The 26669-nt window shown below is 45.8% G+C and overlaps 1 protein-coding gene across 1 annotated transcript in view; it reads right to left on the bottom strand.

The window, feature by feature from the left end:
- LOC120934180 (arylsulfatase B-like) overlaps positions 1-25000 on the bottom strand; it is a 32968-nt gene extending 7968 nt beyond the window's left edge. Inside the window, 8 exon segments of the mRNA XM_040347299.1 lie at positions 7119-7326; positions 11336-11526; positions 16333-16363; positions 16365-16441; positions 16444-16519; positions 24653-24682; positions 24684-24743; positions 24746-25000. Of these exon segments, the coding sequence (XP_040203233.1) occupies positions 7119-7326; positions 11336-11526; positions 16333-16363; positions 16365-16441; positions 16444-16519; positions 24653-24682; positions 24684-24743; positions 24746-25000 (928 nt within the window).
- Positions 25001-26669: the final 1669 nt, after the last annotated feature.

Below are 26669 nucleotides of genomic sequence, written 5' to 3'. Positions count from 1 at the left end.
ATTAGGCGGGCTTACGCCGGCCAATTTACGTTACGCCGGCGCAAGTTTGGGAGCGAGTGCTTTGTGAATACTGTTCTTGCCTCACTGATTTACGTTGGCGTAGCGCATACGAGATGCGCTACGCCAGTCTAAAGATGTGCCGCTCTACGTGAATCCGGGCCTTAGTCTACTTTCAGTCTTGGGTATCTCTAGGTCAGGGGTCCTCCATGCCTTAGCAATTGTTTGCTTAGCGGCTGTGGTAAGTTGGATTAGGAGTCTGGTTTTAGATTGAGCAAGGCCGTGGCTGGGTCTGGTTGCACATTGAGATTAAACATTTTGGAAGCAATTCCAAATATATTTTTCCAATATATCTGAACCAATGGGCAGGACCACCATAAGTGCAAGTGGGTACCTGGGTCAGAGCATCCTCGAAAGCATTGAGCTGTGTGGTTTGGCGTAAATTTGGACAACCTTGAGGGGACGAGGTGCCATCGAGTTAAAACCTTATAATTGGTTTCTACCGCCAGGATGTTTGGGGAGGAAGATTTTGTTGCTGACCACATTTTTGACCAATCAGCCATATCAAATGTCCTTTCCAGGTCCTCCTCCCAGTGGACATAGGATTTCAACCAAAACCACAGCCAGCAGCAAAAGGAACACTTTGCATCGATTAAAAATATTGTCCCTTGTGCTGATTTAAAATATTTATTTTGACTAAACTAACAGAGCATTAAATATAAATCCAGATTTGCTACAAATTACTATAATTTGCACATTGTTCCTTGCTGATAAATAAATTGTTATTCAAGGAAAAAACTTTTAGATAGTTATCTTCCATTAAAAGTATTTTTTTCCTGTATCTACAACCCCGCATCCTACAAATAAAATATCCTTATTTACAGGCACATTTAGCTGTGACCTCCGTGCCACCTGTACCTTCAATAGAGTCTTTACATCATCTGCACAAATTCCTGCATATTTTTAAAAACCAAAAATTATCTATTGTCACACTGAACGTGGTCAGGCTTAAATTTCTTGAGCTACCTGTGGAGCTTCAAAGACAGCTCCAGCACAGATGCTGCGGTCCATTCTCAGCAGGCAGACATAGAGAACTCCGGCCTCCTTAATGTTTCCAGAATATCAGAGCGGAACACCGTGTGTTAGTGACTCTCAATACTTTCCACCTGGTGAGAGTCACAATACGTCTACTGCTCAGCAGGGAACATTGTGTTCTGACAATTATCAGAGCCCAGCGCCATGCTGCTATATGTTTTGTGTGTCAAGATATTATTAATAAAAGAGTCTTGTGTGGGCTAAGTTAGATGTGAAAGATTGTCACTGACTTTATAACGTACCTCTCATCTTTATAAAACCAATTGAATCTAGACCCTCAGTGATGTCACCCTAGACCCTCAGTGATGTCACCCTAGACCCTCAGTGATGTCACCCTTGACCCTCAGTGATGTCACCCTAGACCCTCAGTGATGTCACCCTTGACCCTCAGTGATGTCACCCTAGACCCTCAGTGATGTCACCCTAGACCCTCAGTGATGTCACCCTAGACCCTCAGTGATGTCACCCTTGACCCTCAGTGATGTCACCCTTGATCCTCAGTGATGTCACCCTAGACCCTCAGTGATGTCACCCTAGACCCTCAGTGATGTCACCCTAGACCCTCAGTGATGTCACCCTAGACCCTCAGTGATGTCACCCTAGACCCTCAGTGATGTCACCCTAGACCCTCAGTGATTTAACCCTAGACCCTCAGTGATTTAACCCTAGACCCTCAGTGATGTAACCCTAGACCCTCAGTGATGTAACCCTAGACCCTCAGTGATGTCACCCTAGACCCTCAGTGATGTAACCCTAGACCCTCAGTGATGTCACCCTAGAACCTCAGTGATTTAACCCTAGACCCTCAGTGATGTAACCCTAGACCCTCAGTGATGTCACTCTTGACCCTAAGTGATGTCACCCTTGACCCTCAGTGATCTCAGCAATTCTGTTCTGCAGATCTGCACCTAGGGTGACATCACTGCTCTTCAATGAATTCAGTATTGTAAACAGGGCGTTAATATACTTTTGTGGAAATTCCTACCTCAAGGAGTGATTGAGGGTTGAGTCTTCTTCTCCCTATATAATGCCTCTGTAGGATTGGAGTGGCAGAGGATAATGGGAAGTAGTGACCCAAAGCAATGATAATGTGAGCTACAAGGGAGTTTGAGAAACACTCCTCCGGGGTAGACCCCAGGCATAAATGGGTGAGGTGTTTATGAGTCAAAAAAACCTTATGGGATTGGGAGTAAGGAAGAGCTGGGCTGCTCCCCTTTATCAAATACATTACCTGCCAAATACATTATATCTGGAGAGAGAGACTGAATGTGAATGTGGTATAACTGTTCTGTGTAAGGTTCCAATTTTATAAGTAATGCAATGAAAAAGGCTGACAATCGCTTATTGGGAACAAGTTCCAAATTATCCTGTAAGATAGGGCCTCCAACTGGGATGAGTAGTCAATATGGCAGAGTTTTCCTGAGCAAGGTGTGTCAGAAACCCTAATCCATTCATGTCACATCAAGATGAAGGGAGGTGCACTGGGCCAGCATGGTCATTGCTGGTAGTCAGCCAGGGGCCTGCTTACATTTGGCATAGTCAGCAGGATGGGATATGTGACCACATGTGGAGAAAGTGTCAACTTTGCCAACTGGGTCTTGAGCAGAAGGCAGAGCTAAAGAAAGAGTGGAATTCCAGCATCATCAAGCGAATGTGTGAGATTTTGTTGGATGGTGTTGGGGTTCGGTCACACATTGTGGTACCAATAAGTTTGGGATCAACGGCGGATATTGGATTATGGCTTTTGCCCAGGAACAGACTGGCTTTGTGTTGCTATGGTGCCAGCAAAATGTTGGGGGCGATAGGCCCGTGCTGTAACCGGCCCTGGGCTTACGGGTGGGATGGGAGAGCTTAGGACCCCTTCTGCTGCTTGTAGTAAACAAGCAGATGTTTAGCAGCTCCGATCGCTTTTACCAAAAAGGGCATCGCTGTATCTAAAGAATTGTATCTGGATGATGACTGTAACTGCAGCCATCATCCAGATATGACAACCAATTCCCGAGGATGCACATATGCGCACATTGGTCCAGGATAGAAAAGGCTGACTCTAAAGTAAGCTGGCAGAGGTTGTTTGCTCAATGTGATTCTTCCTGCCAATAAAATGGCAAGAACCCTCCAATAAGTATAATAAATGATAAAAAAAATATATTTTTAATCAGCAATCTGCATAGCTGTTTAAGCACCTGCAGGTATTACTGTGTGGCTACAATAGACAATTGTATATACTGTATATACAAATATATATATCATGTGTGTGTTTTCAGATTTTCTCAATCTTATACAGAAAAAAATATATATTTAATATTTTGTTTGTTTTAGAAGCACATATATGGGCCCGGATTCACAAAGCACTTGCGCCGACGTATCTCGAGATACGCCGCGTAAGTGCAAATATGCGCCGTCGTATCTGTGCGCCGTGCCCACAAAACTAGATACGCCTGAAGATAGGCTTCATCCGACCGACGTAACTTGCCTAAGCTGGGGTAGAGTGGGCGCATATTTACGCTGGACGTATTTGGCGCACCCATTGATTTTCTATTCACATATGCAAATGAGGGAGATACGCCGATTCATGAACGTACGTCCGACGCAGTGCGCGTATAGTCATACGTCCGGCGTAAAGTTATGCCCCATAAAGGAGGTGTAACTCAGCAGCATCCATGCAAAGGTCTGCACCAGGGAACTCAAGCCGTCGTATTTTACGTCGTTTACGTTGGACGTGAATATGGCTGGGCGTAGGTTGCGTTCACGCCGTAGGCAGTGATCCGTCTTATCTTAGGGAGTAGATCCGACGTGATTCTGAGCATGCGCACTGGGATGCGTCCACGGGCGCCGTTCATTATACGTATCTGTCTGAGCCTCAGCCCATCATTTGCATGGGGTCACGCCTCATTTGCATGGCTCACGCCCACTTCCACATACGCCGGCTTACGCCTAGGAAACCCAGTGCAGATTTGGCAGCACTGGCTTTGTCAATCCAGTGCTTGCCTCTCTGTGCTGCGTCGGCGTAGTGTAAAGAAGATACGCTACAGCGGCATAAATATGCGCCGATGTATGTGAATCCGGGCCATGGTTTCTTTGGGTGAACATTTCTCAAACAAATGCCATTGGAAACATTTTACAATTTGTCCTCTATTACAGTGTAATACAATGGGAAAATAGATACTACTGTTGTAGGTTGGGCATTTGGGTAACCAAGGTCAACAATAGCTTCACCTTTTGGCATACATGTCAATCACATCCAATGACATGCCGCGCCAGGGGCGGGGCCAAGTGATACAGTGAGTGGCTATAGCTGCCGGCTGTATCACAGGAGCGGGCCCGCAAAAACGAACCCCCATGGGAGAGAGCTCCCATGAAGGGGGTTAGTTCTTGCAGGGAGGAGCTAAGACAGTCACCGAGGGACCCCAGAAGACCAGGTAAGTATAACATGTTTGTTATTTTAAAAAAAAAAATTACCTTTACAACCCCTTTAACCTAATTATCTGCATACTGGGGCCTAATCCTCAAAAACCCGGCGCAACGTAACTTTTTCCATTTAAGTTACACCGCCGCAAAATCTCTAACTAAGTGCCCGATCCACAAAGCACTTACCTAGAAATTTTGAGCGGTGTAACTTAAATCCGGCCGGCGCAAGGCGTTCCTCTTCAAATAGGGGCGATTCCCATTTAAATTAGGCGCGCTCCCGCGCCGGCCGTACTGCGCATGCTCGTGACGTCATTTTCCCGACGTGCATTTGTGGATCGCGACGGGTCAATAAAGTTGCGTCGAAAAAAAAAAAAGATACGGCGGAAAGAAAAAAATTTAAAACAAAAAAAAAACTGCGTCGCTGGACAGAAGGGTCTGCTTTTACAAGGTGTAAACAGTTTACACTTTGTAAAAGCAGCCCTAATTTTAAACATGCACCTTAATACTTACGGAGAAAAAACGAAGCTGAAAAGCTTCGTGGATCTCCGTAAGTGCTAATTTGCATACCCGAGGCGGCATTTCGACGCGAAATGCCCCCAGTGGCGGATGCGGTACTGCATCCTAAGACCCGGCAGTGTAAGTCCCTTACACATGCCGGATCTTCTGTCTATCTCTTGGAAACTGATTCTGTGGATCAGTTCCATAGTTAGAAACAGGGATACGACGGCGTATCAGTAGATACGCCGTCGTATCTCTTTTGAGGATATGGCCCACTGTTCTTCCAGCTCTTCCTTGTTTGTACCTCTTAGGCCCCGTACACACGACAGAGGAACTCGACGTGCTTGGCACGTCGAGTTCCTCGTCTCGTTTTGGGATGAAGCCGCCGAGGAGCTCGGCGGGCCGCCTTCTCCTATAGAACAACGCGGCCAACGAGAAAATAGAGAACATGTTCTCTATTTTCTCGTCGAGCTCCTCGGCGGCTCCATCGAGCCAAAACTGTACAGACGACAGAGATTCTCGGCAGAATCCGGGTTTTGACCGAGTTTCTCGGCGAATTCTGCCGAGAATCTCTGTCGTGTGTACGAGGCCTCACTTTGCAATCTTGTTGTTGCCGTGTTCTAACTTGACATTTTGCTGCCAATCAATTTCAAAATGTCCCTATTTATTTTCTTAAAATTATACATTTTCTCATTTTAAACATTTGACATGTTTTCTAATGTGAAAAAAATATGGGCTTATGAAATGTGCAAATCATTGCATTCTGTTTATATGTAGATTTTACACAACTTTTTTGGAATTGGGGTTGTACTTAATAATTGTTATCTCAAGCATATTTCACTCATCACAGTAAGGTGTATGCCACTGTGTGTAATATGTAAAAGCTGTAAAGTGATTCCTGTAGCTCACACCTACAATGGTGCTGAATTTATTTCATAGCATCAAAAAAGCTTCACTGTAAAATATGAACATTATAGATGTTTGGTGCCCTCCAGTGGTAAGTAAGGAATGTAACAACTATGCATGAAATCGCCCCCAATGTAAACTGAAATACAGAAAATGTAATTTCAACAAAATGTTATTCTGTGATCTCATTTTAACACCAAATTCCTCGCTGCAATCGTTTTCATTTTACCAATCCAAAACTTACTTTAGTTTTCAGTCCAGTGCCTGGATACATCTACAGTAGAAAAAAAAAAGAAATGGCTGCACATCCAAAAGTTCCAAAAATGTGCCTTTATTAAAAATCACCAGGATACACCAAGACACCAGGTATTTAGTCACGTACAGTAGACGTGTTTCACACATTCAAACGGTGCTTAATCATTAATCAGGGTAATGATTAAGCACAGTTTGGATGTGTTAAAACGCGTCTACGTGAATAAATACCTGGGGCCAGATTCACAAAAGAGATACGACGGCGTATGTCCTTATACGCCGTAGTATCTCTGTGATCCGCCCGTCCTAACTATGCGGCTGATTCATAGAATCAGTTACGCATAGATAGCCCTAAGATCCGACAGGTGTAATTGACTTACACCGTCGGATCTTAGGATGCAATTCTAGGCCGGCCGCTAGGTGGCGAGGCCATTGCGGTCGGCGTAGAATATGCAAATGACTAGTTACGGCGATTCACGAACGTCCGCGATGCCCGTCGATCTAAATGATTTCCCGCTGCTGGCTTACTGCGGCCGAGTGCAGGGTGTACCAAGATGGGCGTTGGGATGTTCAACCTCTGATGGAGACACAGAACATCACTTCCATTACGGAAAGTGACAGCCCCGGTCACTGATTCTTATGGAAGATGCGGCTGCGCCCTGCACCCCTGCCTCGGCCAGCTTACCTTTCGCTGCTGCCAGCCTGTATAGGACTCGCTCTCCGTTCCGCACTCTCCGCCCACTGACTTTCGGTTTGCGAGAAACGCCGCCTCTTCATTCCCAGGTATCGGAGTAGGCATCGGAAGCATTTGTGCGAGTACAAGTACTTGCCTAGGGCACACTGCCTAGGGGATGTACAAGTACTCGCGCAAATTCTCGGTATCGGTGAAACCCTAAGCTCAAATAAATCCCACTTCACCAAGATCCCCATTGGTTACCATGTTTTCTAAACTTCCGGTTTACCTGTAGAGAAGATGAGAACGGTGTTGTCCCAGAGTCCTTTCTGCTGCAATGCTGCTGTGACGTTTCCCACTGCTTCATCCATGGCGGACACCATCCCTGCGTAATGACGTCTTTTCTTGTCCTGGATGGAGCTATAAGGCTCAGTGTACTCCTCAGGAACTTGTAGAGGAGCGTGGACAGACTGGAAGGCCAGATAGAGGAAGAGAGGCTGCAAGAAGGACAAAGCCATGTAAGAACCAGACACACTGTCTGGAATTCATTACAGAAAAATCTAAATTGCATGCACTGGGCCATCTTGTCTAGCCAAGTGCTACTTGCCCCCTCCCCCTCCCCAAAAAAAAAGAAAATATTAAAAGCAGCAAAACATGAACACGGCCCTCAAACTCCATTTCTGGAGCATCAGAAACACAGAATGAATGAACAGAAATAACTCCATACAGAGGCTTCCCGATCATTCATAGACTGAAGCATAGTAAACACATATACTATACCTCAGTTATGAAAAAAAAAAAAATGTCATTGATCAATACAGAGAGGAAGAGAGGGAGAGAGGAAACAGTGGGCCCGGGAGATCACAGCGGGGACCTGCATAGGACAGGCAGCATTTAGAGAAACTGATCTCTTCCATCTCCCTCTTGCAGCCGCTGAATAGGAGGGAGAGGCGGAGAAACTGGCATTCAGCGGCTGCAGGGGCAGGATTTATGTACATCCCGCTGTCTTATTACGACATGCTGCAGCTGTGTCCTAGGTGGCTGCCTAGTTTGCCTAGTGGTAGCACCGGCTCTGAAACTGACAATCACTGTAGTAGATAGCTGGTTCATTCAGTGATAACATTGATCTTCCCCGTGGTCACTCACACAGCAGATCCGCCATTTATAGAATGCCTTGCATTTTTGTCAATGCATACAAGGCGTTTCCTAATTGGACAATGTGGAGATTGTGATATCTCTGTACCTTTGCCCCATGCCAGTGGTGCTGAATGAGTGTACCCCTGTGTTCAGTGTATAGAGGGGAAGATACTCACATAGCACCTGGAAGATCACAGCTATCAACAAGCAAACATGATGTCAGCTAGACCAACCACACACAATACATGCTCATTTTACATGTGCATAACAGAACAAATTCTTTGGATGGAAGAGCCACTATGAGTGCAGGACAGACAGCTCTAAGGATCCATCAGCTAAAAAAAATGGCAGACAGTAGCAGGATGACGTAATATAGATCTCCAGACAACCTATTCAGGCATAGAGCTGAGCTTGATTTTAGAACAGCACTCTGTGTCATAATAGAGCGCCCCATGGCTGTAGTGTAAGTTTTTAATACTCTTTAATTTACAAGAAACTTAGTAATAGTTTAATGTTATCAATTATGAGCGTGTATAAGTAATCACTTCTATCTATATCAGTGGCGGCCACAGGCAACCCACCCCCCCCCCCCCATCCATGCGTCCGGCCCCCTAATCTACATGCAGGTGGGGAGGGGTGTTATTTTTTGAAGCATGAGATTAGAGCCAGAGGCTCTACTAGGCTTTAAAAAAAGGTGGACTCAGGGTGTAGAGCACTGCGCTCTGAGTCCACCCAATTATGGGAGAGGAGTGGATGAATATACACTATTGTCACACTGATCCTCCTCCTAGCTAATCAGGAAGCGGGTCCTGAGACCCGTTACCTGATTGGCTAAAAGACAGGTGATCCTATTGGATGCTTAGGAGGCGGGAGGAGATGCACGGCTGAAGTTGCTGCGATGCAGAGGAGACGCCCATCCGCCGCCTGTAGGCGGGAACCTAAATGGGGTAAGTGCGGAGCTGGATGACCAACCACTGGGCCCCCGGGGGGAGGGGTGCAGGGGTCTTGCGGCCGGTCATTCAGCCCCGCACCACCGGAGGACTAGGGGGTGGTTGTTTACAGCCTCCCACCAAAAAATAAAAAACAGCCGCCACTGATCTATATATATATATAATATATGTCTAATGTAAATTGAACCATATGGTCTCATTATTCTGAGGGAAGTTGGGAACCTCTGACCTTTCTAGACTGTGGTGTGGCTCAAAACGGTTTTACCTTGTTTTTTTGGCCTGGGATACAGTGTTAATTTATTCGACTAAAATATTTTTTGTCAACTAAATTAATACTATTGAGATGACTAAAATACGACTGAAACTAAAATGGCATTTTAGTCAAAAGACTATGACTAAAACTAAATTGAAATTTGATGTCAAAAGTAACACTGCACTACCACATAAGAATAAGTAGGGGACATCTACTAAGCTGCTAAACTGAAAAAAATATAAGAAAAACACCTTTCTTATTTTGTTTCCTTAATATTTAATGTTGGTGATTTATTCAGGTAATATGTGCAATGGCCTTACAGCCAATAGAGTTGACAGTTTTTTTTTTATATTTTCAAGTTGTACTTCTGTTTGTCAAAAAGCAATATTTTTGTTTGTTTATGAAACTTGGTTTTATTTATAAAGATGTTATATATCACAACTCTGTGTATGTAGTGCATATTCAAACCTTAATATAATAAATAATAACATGTTATTAGATTTTTACTCCAGTACTATATAAAATGAGTTTGGCCATTCTAAAGAAATGCTTAAATAATGCATTCAAATTTAACTGGGGAGCTACAGTTCATTGAGGAAACCATGAATGCCAACATGTACTGTGACATACTGAAGCAGAGCATGATCCCCTCCCTTCGGAGACTGGGCCGCAGGGCAGTATTCCAACACGATAACGACCCCAAACACACCTCCAAGATGACCAACCTGAGGGTAAAGGTGATGGACTGGCCAAGCATGTCTCCAGACCTAAACCCTATTGAGCATCTGTGGGGCATCCTCAAAGGAAAGGTGGAGGAGTGCAAGGTCTCTAACATCCACCAGATCTGTGATGTCATCATGGAGGAGTGGAAGAGGACTCCAGTGGCAACCTGTGAAGCTCTGGTGAAATCCATGCCCAAGAAGGTTAACCTCCCTGGTGGTATCCCTGAGCGTGACTCAGGGTTGTTTTTCCATGCTAGGATCGGTATCCCCGAGTCACGCTCGGGGTAGCTGTGCAGAGTGTGCAGCGGCGCGGCTTACCTGCTCGCTGAATCCACAGACAAGTTACTTACCTTGTCCCTGGATCCTGCGATGCATCCCTGCTGTGTGAGCGAGCGGCGTCCTCTCTCGATTCACACAGTGTCCTCCTGTGCCGCCGATCTCCGTTCCCTGCGACGTTACGACGCACGGGGACGGAGAACGGCGCCAAATTCAAAAAAGTAAACAAACACTTTACATACAGTATACTGTAATCTTATAGATTACAGTACTGTATGTAAAAAATACACACCCCCCTTGTCCCTAGTGGTCTGCCCAGTGCCCTACATGTACTTTTATATAATAAAAACTGTTCTTTCTGCCTGCAAACTGTAGATTGTCCATAGCAACCAAAAGTGTCCCTTTATGTCAAAAATGGTTTTAAAGCAGCTAGAAAACAGCGATAATAATTTATAATCACTTGCAGAATTGTGCGATAGCGATTTGTGGGGAAATTCGTCATCAAAAAATAAATAAATAATGACAGCGACAATTCTGCAACTGAGCAAATTTCAGTGATTTTGATTTGATTACATTATTGAATAATTTTTATTATAATTATATTATTATTTGTTATAATTATTTATAGTTATTTATTATATTATAATTTATAATTTTGTTTTTAAAAAAAAATCATACCCGGGATGCCTACTAGACTCTTGTTTGGTCAGATTTAAATGAGTTATTCCTAAGAATTGCAGGCCTACAGTATAAAACGCCAAATTTCCTTGCAAATAATTGTACCGCTTTTGGTACGTAATTCCAGACAGAATCATACCGCCAGGGAGGTTAAGGCAGTGCTGGAAAATAATGGTGGACACACAAATATTGACACTTTGGGCCCAATTTGGATATTTTCACCTAGGGGTGTACTCACTTTTGTTGCCATCGGTTTAGACATTAATGGCTGTGTGTTAAGTTATTTTGAGGGAACAGCACTAGTTTACATTGTAGCAAAATGTAATTTCTTTAGTGTTGTCACATGAACAGATAGAATAGAATATTTTCAAAAATGTGAGAGGTGTACTCACTTTTGTGAGATACTGTGATTATATATATATATATATTATATATATATATATGTGTGTGTGTTTTTTTTTTTTTTTATATAAATGACAGTTATGCACACCTTCTCAGACTTGTGATTAGTGATGAGATCCACAGCTCTCTCTGTAAATAGGTGAGTGGAGTATTTCTTGTCATACCCTTTGGCTGGTGCTTCTCCATCTCGAAAGTCTAGAGCACACATGGTTTTGTTCAGAGCAATAATTTCATAGCATCTCTCATGGCTGTAATAATCTTCACTGCCAAGAAGATATCCTGGAATACAGAACAAGATGCAATACATAAAAACAAAATTTTAGCAGTTGTTAATGTTACTTTACTTCTATGTGGTCAGTTGATCTGTGCTTTCACCTAAGGCCTAGTACACACGAGAGGATTTATCCGCGGAAACGGTCCGGAGGTCCGTTTCCGCGGATAAATCCTCTGGCGGATTTTGATCTCATGGTTGTACCAACCATGAGATCAAAATCCCCGCGGAATTCCCTCGGCGGTGACGTGTCGCGCCGTCGCCGCGATGATGACGCGGCGACGTGCGCGACGCTGTGATATAAGGACTTCCACGCATGCGTCGAATCCCACGCATGTGAGGGATGGATTCGGACGGATTGATCCGGTGAGTCTGTACAGACCAGCGGATCAATCCGTTGGACTGGATTCCAGCGGATCGATTTCTTAGCATGTTAAGAAATTTTGATCCGCTGGAAATCCATCGCGGGGAAAAATATCCGCGGAAAAATATCCGCTGGATCGTACACACCAGGGGATCTATCTGCTGAAACCAGTCCGCGGATAAATTCCAGCGGATAGATCCTCTCGTGTGTACGGGGCCTTTGTTTCACAAGACTTTCGCCTAAGATTTACCCAATTTCAAATAAGATTCATGGAGAAAATTGGTCATTTTTGGGTCAAAACACTGATAATTAAAACTCTGTGTTTTCAGTAGGTTAGGGTACATTTGCAATTGTGACCAGCCCCAGTGTGAATCAAACACTAGAAATCTGCTGATTCCTGCGGCTGCTTTGCCACCTAGTTGAAGTGAGAGATGATACCGCTCTAAAAGCTGGCTTTGCTTCCATCCCAGTAAACCAAAAATGTGCTGGCTATGCACAGAAGAAGGTCCTGGACTGCCGCACTCCTTAAAACAATGGGCCGGATTCAGAAAGAATTTACGTTGGCGTATCTATTGATACGCCGCGTAAATTCTAAGCTGTGCCGGCGTACCTTCTTTCTGTATTCAGAAAGCAAGATACGCCGAAATTTGGCTAAGATCTGACTGGCGTAGGTTTCTTACGCCGTCGTATCTTAGTTGCATATTTATGCTGGCCGCTAGGTGGCGCTTCCGTCGATTTACGCGAGGAATATTGAAATTCGGTAGATACGCCGATTCAGAAACGTACGTCCGGCCGGCGCATTTTTTTACGTCGTTTGCGTAAGGCTTTTTCCGGCGTAACGTTACCCCTCATAAAGCAGGGGTTAGTCATGTTAAAGGAGTTCTCTAAGCTAAAACTTTTAACCCCCGCTGTGCCCGGGCTGTAAAACTATACAAAATAAACTTTCACTTACCTGCCTACGATCCCCCGTTGTTCCGATATCGCCGTCCCGTTCTCCGGTCCCGGTCTGTTCCACTTCCTGCGGGTCGGTGACTCATAGTGCGCTCAGCCTATCAGCGGCCGCAGCAATGTCCCGTCGCGGCCGCTGATAGGCTGAGCGCACTGTGAGTCACCGACCCGCAGGAAGTGGAAGAGACCGGGACCGGAGAACGGGACGGCGATATCGGAACAACGGGGGATCGTAGGCAGGTAAGTGAAAGTTTATTTTGTATAGTTTTACAGCCCGGGCACAGCGGGGGTTAAAAGTTTTAGCTTAGAGAACTCCTTTAAGTATGGACGTCAGAAACGACCGAACAGCGTCGTATTTTACGTCATTTACGTTAGTCGTTCGCGATCAGGGCTGTACGTAAGTTCCGTTCACGTTGAAAGCATTGACAGTTTGCGGCGTAATTTGGAGCATGCGCACTTGGAAACGTTCACGGACGGCGCATGCGCCGTTCGTAAAAAACGTCAAATACGTGGGGTCACAATTAATTTACATAAAAACACGCCCACATCATCCACATTTGAATTAGGCGGGCTTACGCCGGACAACATACGCTACGCCGCCATAACTTAGGGCGCAAGTTCTTTATGAATACGGAACTTGCGCCCTAAGTTACGGCGGCGTAACGTATCTGAGATACGTTACGCCCCCGCACAAAGTTACAGCGGGCTATCTGAATCTAGCCCAATGTCTTTATTGTACAAATAAAATCCAAAAAAACACCAAAGCGATGCAGTCAAAATGAAGTGAACAACAGGATGTCACAGAGAGTTAAGAAGGAGTTTTCTCACTACAAAGATAAAAGAAAAACAGGAATGCTGGGACATGGTCTTGATCAGGTGTGTCAAACTCAATTTCATTGTGGCCCGCATCAGCAATATGCTTGCCCTCAAAGGGCCAGGTGTCTGTGTGTTCGCGCAATAGATGTACAGAGAACCCCACCCTCACATCAGATGTCAAGAGCCCCCCCAACCATTAGAAGTCAAGAGTCCCCACCCTCCCTTACATCACAGTGCCCGCCCCCTTTGTGCTGCTGCCAGAAAGAAGCTGAGGTGCAGGGTCTGGAGGAGGACCAAAGGAGGGCTGGGGTCAGCAGCCAGGGTCTGCTAAATGCTGAGATCAGGGGAGGCAGAGACAAAGAGGTGCTGTGGCTCCACAGAGAGGCGCAAGACCTGCAAATTTCTGTTCTCTTTGCTGCCGACTGCTGAGACAGGGGCAGATATGAACCTATGCAAGGCTGAGGGGAGAAGTGCAGGATCTGGTGGGGCAGTTCTGTCCTCCTCTCTGCTGCTGACTACTGACACAAGATGGGGGACAGAGAAGAGGAGGTTGCCGCAGCTGCAGGAGAGGTGCGAGGGCCACATGAAATGGCCTGGTGGGCCAGATTCGGCCCATGTTTGACACATGTCTAGATGAAGAGAGGGAGGTTTGGGGGGGGGGGTATAAAAGGTTGGGTGGAAAAAGTGAAGTGTCTAATTAAAGGCATGATCTGTGTGATTCCATATAGCAATCATATATTCAAGTAGTGGAGTTACCTGGCAAGAGCTTATGCAGTCCCTCCAATGTGACCTTCTCTCTATAGCAAATGTGTGCCTGTTCTGGAAAGGGCAAGTTTGGGAATGGGAGAGTTGGAATGGCAGGTGTGGTGGTGTCACGTACCTTACCAGACCTCCGAAGTGCTGAGAGGGCTTCCCTTACGACCAAGTGCAGAACGCCCCCTGGAGGTGACACAGGGGGTGTTCGGCCCAGAGATGCAAGGGTTGCCAGCTTCGACTTGCTGAGTGATGTTGGAGATCAGCTGTATGCCAGGATACGTAGTCAGGCAGGGGTACCTCAGAAGTACCAGATGAGGTAGGCTGGCAGGAAGACCCAGGGGCGGAGTCAGGAGCCAAGCCGGTAGTCATGCACATGAAGCAGGAAGAGACGGGAACAGGTCAGGAGGCGAGCCAAGGTCATACACAGGAACCAGCAGACAGGAGCAGGACAAAGGATAAGCCGAGAGACAAGCCAGGGGTCATGCACGGAGAAGTCTGGTCAGGCAAGCCGGGTCGTCAACAGGAACTCAAGGAACAAGAACACAAGGTACAGGAACTCAGGATAACATCCAGGGCTGAAGATCATGCAGCAGTTGGTCACTGCTGCAGCAAGCTTTAAATAGGGCACTGAGTTCACAGTGTTGTTGCTCGTGTGCGTGCACTTGCGCGCGTCTGCGAGCGTGTGCGCGCTCATGCGCATTGTGCTTGTTGGGTCGTGCAAGACAGGTCTGCCAGGTCTCAGTTCATAGTTGGTTCTCTGACAGGTGGTCAGAGCAGGAGGGTTTGGGTGACAATCGAGGAGTGATGAGGGTCAGGCATGGTAGTGATGGCCGGGAGGTAAGAGGTATTAAGCCCTCCTAAAGGGATGGAGGCATCGCAAACCTTAAAGGAGAGAGATCAAGAGGCTAATACTTAAAGTGCTATTTCACTTCTTTTTAGAAGTCAACAACATCTGGTGAGTGCGGTGTGTGTGTGTTTATGTCTTAAAAGAATGGAGGAATGTAATGCACTATAATTGGGCACAACACATGTTTTATTTTCTTGGATTGATGGTTTATACATGCGAGCACTTTTGTAATGTTACTGTTAATGAAATACTGTTTTTTTTACTGAGTTTACAATAAAATTACTACAAACATATGCGCTTCTTTCCCCTATGGTTGTAATGGGGGGCAACACTGAGTACCCTTAAAGCGACGGAGGTATCGCAAAGACCTTACAGAGAGAGATCCAGCGGCTGGTACTTAAAGGGACTGCATGACACCGATGAAAAAAATTAATTTAAAAGCCAACAATGTTTGGTGAGTGCGGTGTGGGTGTTTTTCTTAAAGACACAGAGGGGAAAAAAATGCACTTTGATCTGAACAACACATGTTTCATATTTGGCTGATGATTCATGCACATGAGCACTTGATTTGCAAATAATACAGAATATAGATGTGTGTTAATATGGTAGCCCATGTCTTAATCTTAAAGGAACTATATTCATGGATCTGAACAGGAGATCAATGTAGTCTATGGGTAGGCCAATGTAAATGGATAAATATTTTTTCTTTCTTTTCTGGACAAAGACATGTTGGATCGGCAGTTAAAGATGTAAACAGGTGCACATCCATTTACACCAGCCTGCCCATAGACCTAACACAGGTCTGTGAGGGAAAAAACTGAACACACACATTTCTGTTCTGTTCAGAATACTGTGTGTTGGTCTATCACATAAAATCCCAATAAAATACATTTACGTTTTTGAGTGTAACAAAATGTGGAAAATCTCAAGGGGTATGAATACTTTTTTTCAAGGCGCTGTAAGTTCACTGATCACCCTGCTGATCGGAATAGACGTTGTCCACATGAAAGGGTCCTTAATTACTGTAGTGCTTCAAGACATAATACAAGCGGAAATCTATGAGAAATAATATCATCATCTCACCAAAGTAAGTGTCAAATCCTCTTCGGGTTGGCCAGACAGTCTTTCTTATACATGCCGAGGTGCCATTTTCCCACCATATGTGTGACATAGCCAGCGTCTTTCAGTAGCTCGGTAGAAGCTTCTCATCCAGAGGTAGGCAATGGGGCTGACAGGGCCAAATGATCTCATGCTGCAATCCTGTGTGAATCTATGTATAAGGAAAAAAATGCAAAAAACGAACTAGATAGCAAATAAGAAGAATATCAATGTATAATGACTTAGGGATTTTTCTTTTTTTTTTTTTACAGAGAATAGGTGCAGAGCAGAGCCTGTGCTACCACTAGGCAAACTAGGCAGCTGCCTAGGGCGCACTACTGCCTAGGGTGCCTGGCACTGGTGTTCCTACTCTCATCTTTCTGCAGGCAAGCAACTAAGTCTCAGCATCAGTAGGCAGCCGCACATAGTTTCAGAGGCACAGTGGCAGCGAAGGACTGTGTCTGTATCCCGACTTTTGAATGAATGGAAGTAAGCAAACATTCATTGATGGGCGCTGGTGAGGCCTGCATTTGATGGGCGCTGGTGAGGCTGCATTTGATGGGCGCTGGTGAGGCTGCATTTTATTGGCACTCCATTAAAAGGTGGGGTATACATGGACAGGGCAAAGGAGGTGGAGTCAGGGGTGGAGCCAATGGGGGAATTGGCAAAATGAGGTTTTGCCTAGGGTGTCAAAAATCCTTGCACCAGCCCTGGGTGCAGGTACTCCCCTTTACAAGCCATCTTGTCTCCACCCCCTTCCCACCTTCAAGCTCCGTCCCTTTGTTGCACCCCCTATCCACCCCCTTGTACTGCCCCTTTTGGAGAATACAGAACATTCATTTTTTATGCTAATTCATTTGTATGGAATTTTTTTATGAAAAGCAGTAAAATAGATCCCTGCAGCCGGCAACAATAGAACCCCAGCAACAATAGAACCCCTCAGCAACAATAGATCCCTCTGATCAACTATAGACCCGCATCAGCAACACTAGATCTCCCAGTAGCCAGCATTAATAGATTCCCACCAGCAGCAACAGCAACAGGACTCCTCCCTCAACAGTAGATCTCTCCATCACAATATATCCCCCAGCAATAATAGTAATAGATCCCCCCACCAGCAGCAATAGACCCTCCCCAGAAACAATAGATCCCCAGCAATAATAGTAATAAAATTCCCCCACCAGCAGCAATAGACCTCCCAGCAACAATAGATCCTCTTGCAGCCAGCATCACCCAACACCCTTTGGCATTAATATACATTCAGTGCTGTAGGTGCCGGAACTGCGTTCCCATGCGTTTCTGCTACAGCCCGCCCTTCCCCTTCTGCTGCAGCTGCCCAAAAATGTAGCTATTAAGGAGAGGTCTGTTTGACAACGGTGCTTGTTTCAGGTACAAGTACTTTCCCTAGACAAGTGCGGGAAGGGGAATACAGAGAGGTGGAGGCCTGATACATCTACCTTTCCCGCTGCATTCTCTTGCTACCACTTGACTTGGGCAAGTGCCAAGACAAAAGCTGGTTATCAAGCGGGCATTGTTGGACAACAGCAATGTCAGACCTCATAATTAGGCTAGCAAAGCACAAAGGAACATTGGACAAATTGCTACATTGTTACTTTGTCCTCTGGGGCCACAGAACACTGAACACAAATTGAAGTTAGAGCTCTTCTATACCATTATTACAAATAGAATAACATTACTGTGAGGGGTTAGCTCGGTAGCGGGGTGTGTGGCCCCTTGGTTGGGTTCACCACACACTGAATTTATACAGACTGGCAGATCGAAGACAGTTGTGAAAACAAAGTTTTTGGTTTATTCTTCCAACTTGCTGGAAGGACAATTGCAAGCATCCAAACAGCATAAACAAAATCAAAACATAAAATAAACTCTGGCCACCGAGGGGCGTCTACCTTCCACACAGGAACCTATCTAAGGAGTCTGGCTCAGCCTAGTGCCCGGCCAGACAGTGCTGGACATATGCAGAAAACAATAGTTCTTTTGATTTTATCACACAGAAAAATCCTTCTTCTCCTCACCTCCTCAGAAGACTTTTAATGCTGCTCTCCTTACTCACAACGCCTCAGGAATGATCCTGCAACAAAGTGGTAATCCTCTGGGCTACTTATAGAGGCCCTTAATTGCCTCATTCTGAACAGCTGAAGTTTTTCAACGGTATTTAGCCTTTCTCTGGCTACGTTTTTAGCCGCGCCCCCATAACAATCTGTGTATCATCTAAACAAGGCAGAAATGTATGTCCCATCAGTGACAACACCCATATATCTACCTGACTTCCCTGTCACAATTACTAATTGTAAAATGAATTTGGTAATTAACTGTAATACCCGATCCCATACCTTCTTCCAGGACTCTGCATGGAAACTGGAGATAGAAAAGTACTCAATATTGTAAAAGTTCTGCCTAAGTGAAGACACTACCACGATGTCAGGAGCACTGGTGCGCAGTCATGTTGGAACAAAATGTCTTGGTATGCTCTAAGAGTTCCCTTCACTGGAACTAAGGGGCCAAGCCAACCCCTGAAAAAATAACCCCACACCACAATCCCCCCTCCACCAAATGATATGTACCAGTGCACAAAGCAAGGTCCATAAAAGACATGGATGAACGAGTTTGGGGTGGAGAAACTTGACTGGCCTGCACAGAGCCCTGACCTCAACCCGAGAGAACACCTTTGGGATGAATTAGGAGCGGAAGGCTGGCTAGCCAGGCCTTCTCGTCCAACATCAGTGCATGTCCCTCACAAATGCGCTTCTGGAAGAATGATCAACATTCCCATAGGACACACTCTAACCCTTGTGGACAGCCTTTGCAGAAGACTTGAAGCTGTATAGCTGCAAGGGGTGGGGATACCCAATATTGAAACCTACTGAGGAAGACCCCCTACACATGTAGCACTAACTCGAACAGGAGCTGCTGAGTAGATTTGGGTGGCACGTTACCTCCATCTTCTCGCTGTCCAGGGTGTAATGAGAGTCTGAAGAATTTCAATGTCCACACGATACACTTCCTTTTCTGGGAATTTATTTGTAGAACTTAATAGAAAGAAGTTGGGGGGTGGAATAAATAGGTTCAGGTGTAAAGTCACAAATAGGAAACATTCCTGCTTCCCAGCAAACAGTTCTCGTCGCCACTCTAGCCAGAGTGGGCATTGCTCACCCAGATAGGTCCCTCTCTGGCCTAGCAAGCCGGGATGCGGCGCACGGAACTAAAGTACAGTCTCTGCCACAGACCTTTCTTTATGAGGAGACACTTTTGGTCCAGAATCCCCTGCCACAGGATTCAGCACCCGGAACTCTCAGCTTAGCTTTTAGTAGAACTTTAGACCCGACAGGCGACACCTGTCAAGCCTCTCAGTGTATGGTGCATCCTTCAATGAAGTTTCCAGGCCTTCTCCCAAGATTCCAACCTCTTGCATGTCCTCTCCAGGATAGGTCCTCCCCTGGCTTCCCTTCATCAAGTGGCTTCCTCCCGCAGGACAGACGGTACAGGATCACCTCTGAAAAGGCAGGCCCCAGTCTGACTACTGGGCCTACCAGGCGAAGGCTGCGACCCCGGACCAACGTGGACACGCATCCTAGGACAGACCCCCCCAACAATGGCGTCTGTCCCTTAAGTACCCCTCCCCCAGCATGCACAGCGAGGCGACCACTCCCACTGATTCGCTGCTGGAAGGAAAACCCAGTGCACCCTGACCTTGCTGCTGCCACCCTTGACCTGGAGTGGTAATGATACCCCAGACAAGCAATGGTGGAACTCCCAGCACAGCCATGGCTGGAACAGAAGCTAAATTTGCCATTAATCATATTAGTTTGAGCCAAATAACAGCTTAGACCCCACTAAATTTACAGCAGTGCCTGTTCAACAGGAGCAGGCGCTACACACAATTAGATTTTGTCTTCAGATTTACCAAAACCCCATGTAGTGCAAGGGCCGGCCTGATTGCATACCAAATTGAAACTCTTATGCCGCATACACCCGACCGTTTTTCGGGTTCTAAAAAATGACGTTTTTTTTTATGTCATTAAAAACTATCGCGTGTGGGCTCCAGAGCATTTTTCACGATCAAAAAAATGGGCATTAAAAATTTTGAACATGCTCTATTTTTTCACTAAGTTTTTTAAGGTTGTAAAAAATGGTCGTGTGTGGGCTTTAATGACGTTAAAAATCCGTGCTGCTCAGAAGCAAGTTATGAGACGGGAGCGCTCGTTCTGGTAAAATTACAGTTCGTAATGGAGTAAGCACATTCATCACGCTGTAACAGACAGAAAAGCGTGAATCGTCTTTTACTAACACGGAATCAGCTAAAGCAGCCCAAAGGGTGGCGCCATCCGAATGGAACTTCCCCTTTATAGTGCCGTTGTACGTGTTGTACGTGTTGTACGTCACCGCGCTTTGCTAGAGCATTTTTTTTTCACGATCGTGTGTAGGCAAGGCCGTTTTAATGATCGGGTTGAAAAAAAACGTTGTTTTTTTCTAGACCATTAAAAATTTAATTTTTTAGAACCCGAAAAACGATCAGGTGTACGCGGCATTAAGGTTTGACCTCATATTATATGGTTTTGGTAAATCTGAAGACACAAATCTGCAGAAAATCTAATAGTGTGTACGAGGCTTAAGACTGGTATGCTATTAAAGTTGTAAAGGCAGGTGTCCCAATACTTTAGGTCATTTAACCACTTAAGGAACTGCGCACAACTATATACGTCCTCAACCAAGATATCCATCTCTTCACGCGCCAGTCCTTTAAACGATAATGGTGGTCTGCGCGGCGGATTCGCCGCGAGATCACCGTTATCGCAGCTCTCTCGCACCCTCTGCCATTTTTTTTTTAAACAGTGAAAAATGAATTAAATTTAAATAACATAGGAAAACAATTTTTTTTTAAACGAGCCCCGTCCCGACGAGCTCGCGCGCAGAAGCGAAAACATACGTAAGTAGCGCCCGCATATGAAAACGGTGTTCAAACCGCAAAAGTGAGGTATCGCCACGATCGTTAGATCGAGAGCAATAATTCTAGCCCTAGACCCTCCTCTGTAGCTCAAAGATGCAACCTATAGAATTTTTTAAACGTTGCCTAGGGAGATTTTTAAGGGTAAAAGTTTGACGCCATTCCACGAGCGGGTGCAATTTTGAAGCTTGACATGTTGGGGTATCATTTTACTCGGCGTAACATTATCTTTCACAATATAAAACAAAATTGGGCTAACTTTACTGTTGTCTTTATTTTTTAATAAAAAAGTGATTTTTTTCCAAAAAAAGTGTGCTTGTAAGACCGCTGCGCAAATACGGCATGACAAAAAGTATTGCAATGACCGTCATTTTATTCTCTAGGGCAGCCATTCTCAACCAGGGTTCCCTCCAGAGGTGGCTAGGGGTTCCTTGAGCTGTGGTTGATTTAGCTCCTGTTTGATGGTGCCCTACATAGTTCCTGAGCCAATTCACCTTGGAGGAGCAGTGGTATTACACCAAATGCTCTTCATAGTTCTCTGTAAGGGGGGCATTCTTACCACTACTGTAAAAAAGGGCATTCTTCTCACTGACCACCAAAGTGAGGGGCATTATACCCACTGACCCCCAATGAATGAGTTTTATCAGGGGTTCCCCGAGACCTGAAAATTATTTTTAGGGTTCCCCAGCGGTAAAGTTTGAGAAAGGCTGCTCTAGGGTGTTAGAACCCCCAAACATTATATATATTTTTTTCTAAGTAATTTTTCCTAGCAAAAAAAAAACGGTGTTTAATCTTGTAAACACAGAGTCTGAAAAACAGGCAAGGTCCCCTAAGTTAACCACTTAAGATATGGACCTTTAGGCAGGTAAAGGACCCGGACAGTTTTTGCGATTCGGCACTGCGTCGCTTTAACTGACAAATGCGCGGTCCATGCGACGTGGCTCCCAAACAAAATTGGCGTCCTTTTTTCCCCACAAATAGAGCTTTCTTATGGTGGTATTACACACAGCTCTCCCCGTTCTTCAGCTCCGGGGACCAATTGCGGGACTCCAGCGGCGATCGGTCCGCCTGGTCCCGCCGGCCGCGCTCACGGAGCTTCGGACCGTGTGCGCGGACGCGCGCCCGCGACCCACGGCTGGGCACTTAAAGAGGACGTACAGGTATGTGCTTGTGCCAGCCGTGCCATTCTGCCGACGTATATCTGCAGGAGGGGGTCTTTAAGTGGTTAATGTATCTATTAGATTGCAGCTTACCAATTCATAGATGTGATGGCTGTATTTATTTTTGTTGGCTTTCTTTCCTTTTTCACCTGGTGATCTAGTCAGTTAAGCCTGGTACACATGATCGGATTTTCCTGCAGACAAAGCCTCGGACTTTTGTCGAAGGGTGCTGGCCAGTAACTTGTCTTGCATACAAACGGCACACAACTTGTCGGCCAACAACACAAACATAAGTTACGTACTATGTGTTTTTTCAGCTCTTTAGTGCCATCCTTTGGGCACCTTTTGCTAATGTTGTGTTTGGTGAGCATTGCTTCCGAGTATGCGTGTTTGTACTTTGGACTTTCTGTCCGACGGACTTGTGTACGCACGATTGGACAATCAACACAACAGAATGTTGTCCACGAAAGATTTTAAAGCCTGTCATCCAACATTTGTCCATGGAAAATCCGACAACAATTGTCCGATGGAGCATAAAAAAGGTTGGATTCTCCGCCAACCCAGGCTGTCAACACACAATTTCCATCTGGACCTCTCCCACTGTAATCCACAGACCTCACCCCACTGTATAGGAAGATTAGTGCTTGCTTAGTCTTACAAGAGAAGCCGGCCACCGTGGTGTGCCGAATCCACATATGGTGACCCGTTCGGATCACGGATCATTTACAATCTGCTTGCACCCACTAGTACCGATCAAAAAAATGTACGATTAATCGAGGAATTAAGCCTTAATTTCCACAGCCCTTTATATACAGTATTATATAGATATAAAATGTTTTGTTTTTTAAAGCGGTTGTATACCCGGAGCAGTTTTTTTTTTTTTTTACACCACCCTGAAAGGGAAAAGGCATAATGAGCTAATATGCACCGCATACTAGCTCATTATGAAATACTTACCTTGGAACAAGGTTGAGGGGAACTTACCTGGTCCACGCCGAGGGAAATGTCATCTTGCCTCGGGCGTGTCTCTTCCGGGTATCGCCACTCCAGCGCTGTGATTGGCTGGAGCGGCAATGTCGCGCGCGCGCGTGCGACTTTATTCGGCAATCAGCGGCGCATTGCGAGGGGAATATCTCCTAAACCGTACAGGTTTAGAAGATATTCTTTATACCTACAGTAAGCCTTATTATAGGCTTACCTGGTAGGTAAAAGTGGTAGTACAGAGTTTACTACCACTTTAATGAGATGTTTGTTTTTCATTTTGTACAGTTAGTAGAACAGGCATCTGACCATAGAACACTGTGTGTCTAGAACAAGGCCTAATGCCCGCGCACACACCATCACTTTATGTGATGAAAAAAAACGACGTTTTTAAAAACGTCACTTTAAATGGACCGTGTGTGGGGGAAAACGTTGTTTTATGTCTTGTGAAAAACGACAAAAAAAATTGAAGCATGCTTCAATTTATGTGTCGTTTTTCAACAACAACGTAGTTTTTTACTTCACAGAAATTGACCGTGTGTAGCAAAAAACGACGTTTTAAAAGACCTTTTTTAACCCGCGCATGCCCAGAAGCTAGTTATGAAGCGAGCTTCAATGGAAAAACGTGGTGAACGTAACCTCGCTTTGCTAGGCATTGTGAAAAAACGATGGTGTGTAGGCAACATCGTTTTTGAAAATTGAAGTTTCAAAAACGTAGTTTTTTTACTTCACAGAAAATGAAGTTTTTTTTCAATCACATAAAGTGATGGTGTAGTACGCGCATATGAATCGGTCCATGCAAGATTCTGATAACAGGAAAACAGACAAAAGCCCAATCCAACCAGACACACGACAACAAACATTCATAACTTGTCTGCTGCCTTTCAGCCCAAACCACCAGTCATGTGACACAGCCCTGAGTCATGTGACTGTGAAACTGAAAATACAGTGTACACAGGACTGAGACGGCACCATGAGCAAGCTGCAAGAGTAAGACGGACAGATAAATAAAACAGACACAAGGACACTTTTGTCCGAGCATCAGCCCAATCAGCTTCTAGCTTTCATTTTCAAAGTTGAACTAACAACTAACTAGTTGAACAAGGTAGGATAGAAGCTGGTTGGTTACTATGCACAGCTGCTCCAGATTCTGTGTTCTCCAGTCTTAGTAAACCCCCTACCCCATAATAGGGTCACTGACCTGGTATCTGCCACTCATCAGCTGGCTCCGGGGACGGGGTGCACAGAGGCTGCACATAGTACACCCCCAGCCTCACCCCCTGCCCTGACAGCCAGGTCCAAATTGGGGGGTCCTGATTTCCGATCCGTGGAAGCCGACATCGTTCCAGCCCAGATCATCTGCCAGTATGAATAGGATGTGTGGGGGGGGAGCGAGCACAGCCTGGCACTGCGTCAGCCCTATCCACCCGCACAGCAGAGCCCGGAGACCCAGCATGGTTCTGCCACTGACTGCAGATGGCTCTTCTATTTCATTCAGGAACTGGCTGCTGAGCCCAGGGACCGCCTGCACCCTCCTCTCTTCTGACATGTCACACCATGGTAGGAGGAAGCTGGCTTGTCACGCTGGGATCCTGCTTCTTCCGCAGATCATACCAGCAGCTTTTCTCAACCTTTTTACCACAGAGGAACCCTTGAAATAATTTTCCGATCTCAGGGAACCGCTAAATTGTTTTTAACGTTTTATGGAAACTAAATCAGGAAGCTGTAATAGAGAACAGGACAAAGGGTAACATTCAGCTTTCTAAATAGAACTTCCAAACTGTTTTTTTGCTGCACATTTATTCAATTCAATGTAAAGAACTTTTGTTTGCATTTGAGTGACAAAGTATACATTTACACGGGTGTTCTGTTCACTCTGTACTGCGCTGCAGGAATATGTCAGCACTATATAAATACAGGAGTTAAAGCGGAACTAAGTCTTGATTGAAAAGCTGGTGAGCGGGAAGGCGTTTTATTGCAGAGGAGACATGTAATATCTACTTCTACATTAAAATATACACATAACTTCTGCTCAACAGGTATTTATAGAATGTAGACTGAGTTGTGCATGGCGCAGCTCCGTTTACATTCCAGTACAGTCAGTGGCGTCACTAGGATGGTGTCACCTGGTGCGGGTAAAATATGGTGTCACCCCCCCAATAACCTTTTCCAAATATTTTTTACCCACTGTTTGCTCTCTGTTCTCCTTTCTTCCCCTTTTCTCTCTCTCCCTATCCATCTTTCTTGTTCGATTCTATCCCTTCTCCTTTTCTCTCCATTTTTCTTTGTCACCCTCCCCCCACCTCTCTTTCTCCTAGGACCAGAATTCACATCTCAGGAGCCTATAGGCACTGGGACTCTGAAGCGCCTCCCTCCACCAAACAGCGTTTGCCTGCCCCCTACAATGTTTTTTATACACTGAGAAAAACATGAAAAATCTACTAACAGAATGCATTTCTTTGAGAACCTGATGTCATGCTGATTTAGTGGGAATTTGCCTAAAAGGGAAAGAGGGGGGTGAAGGTTGGAGACAGAAGGGGGGGAGAGAGAGAGGAGGGTGGGGGTGATAGAGAGGGGGATGAGAGAGAGAAAGGGGGGGGGTGGGACAGAGATTGAGGGGGATGGGACAGAGATGGAGGGGGTGGTGGGGTGAGGACAGAGATGGAGGAGGTGGGGGGTGAGACATAGATGGAGGGGGTGGGGGTTGAGACAGAGATGGAGGGGGTGGGGGTGAGACAGAGATGGAGGGGGTGGGGGTGAGACAGAGATGGAGTGGGTGGGGGTGAGACAGAGATGAAGGGGGTGAGACAGAGATGGAGGAGGGGGGGGTGAGACAGAGATGGTGGGGGTGAGACAGAGATGGAGGAGGTGGGGTGAGACAGAGATGGAGGGGGTGGGGGTGAGACAGAGATGGAGGGGGTGGGGGTGAGACAGAGATGGAGGGGGTGGGAGTGAGACAGAGATGGAGGAGGTGGGGGTGAGACAGAGATGGAGGGGGTGGGGTGAGACGGTGGGGGTGAGACAGAGATGGAGGGGGTGGGGGTGAGACAGAGATTGAGGGGGTGTGGGTGAGACAGAGATGGAGGGGGTGGGGGTGAGACAGAGATGGTGGGGGTGAGACACAGATGGAGGAGGTGGGGGTGAGATGGAGGGGGTGGGGTGAGACAGAGATGGAGGGGGTGGGGGGGAGACAGAGATGGAGGGGGGTGGGGGTGAGA

The sequence above is a fragment of the Rana temporaria genome, chromosome 1 (assembly GCF_905171775.1).
Source record: "Rana temporaria chromosome 1, aRanTem1.1, whole genome shotgun sequence".
NCBI lineage: Eukaryota > Metazoa > Chordata > Amphibia > Anura > Ranidae > Rana > Rana temporaria.
Note: the sequence above shows the minus strand (reverse complement) of the source record. Positions and strands in the feature narration are given on the sequence as shown.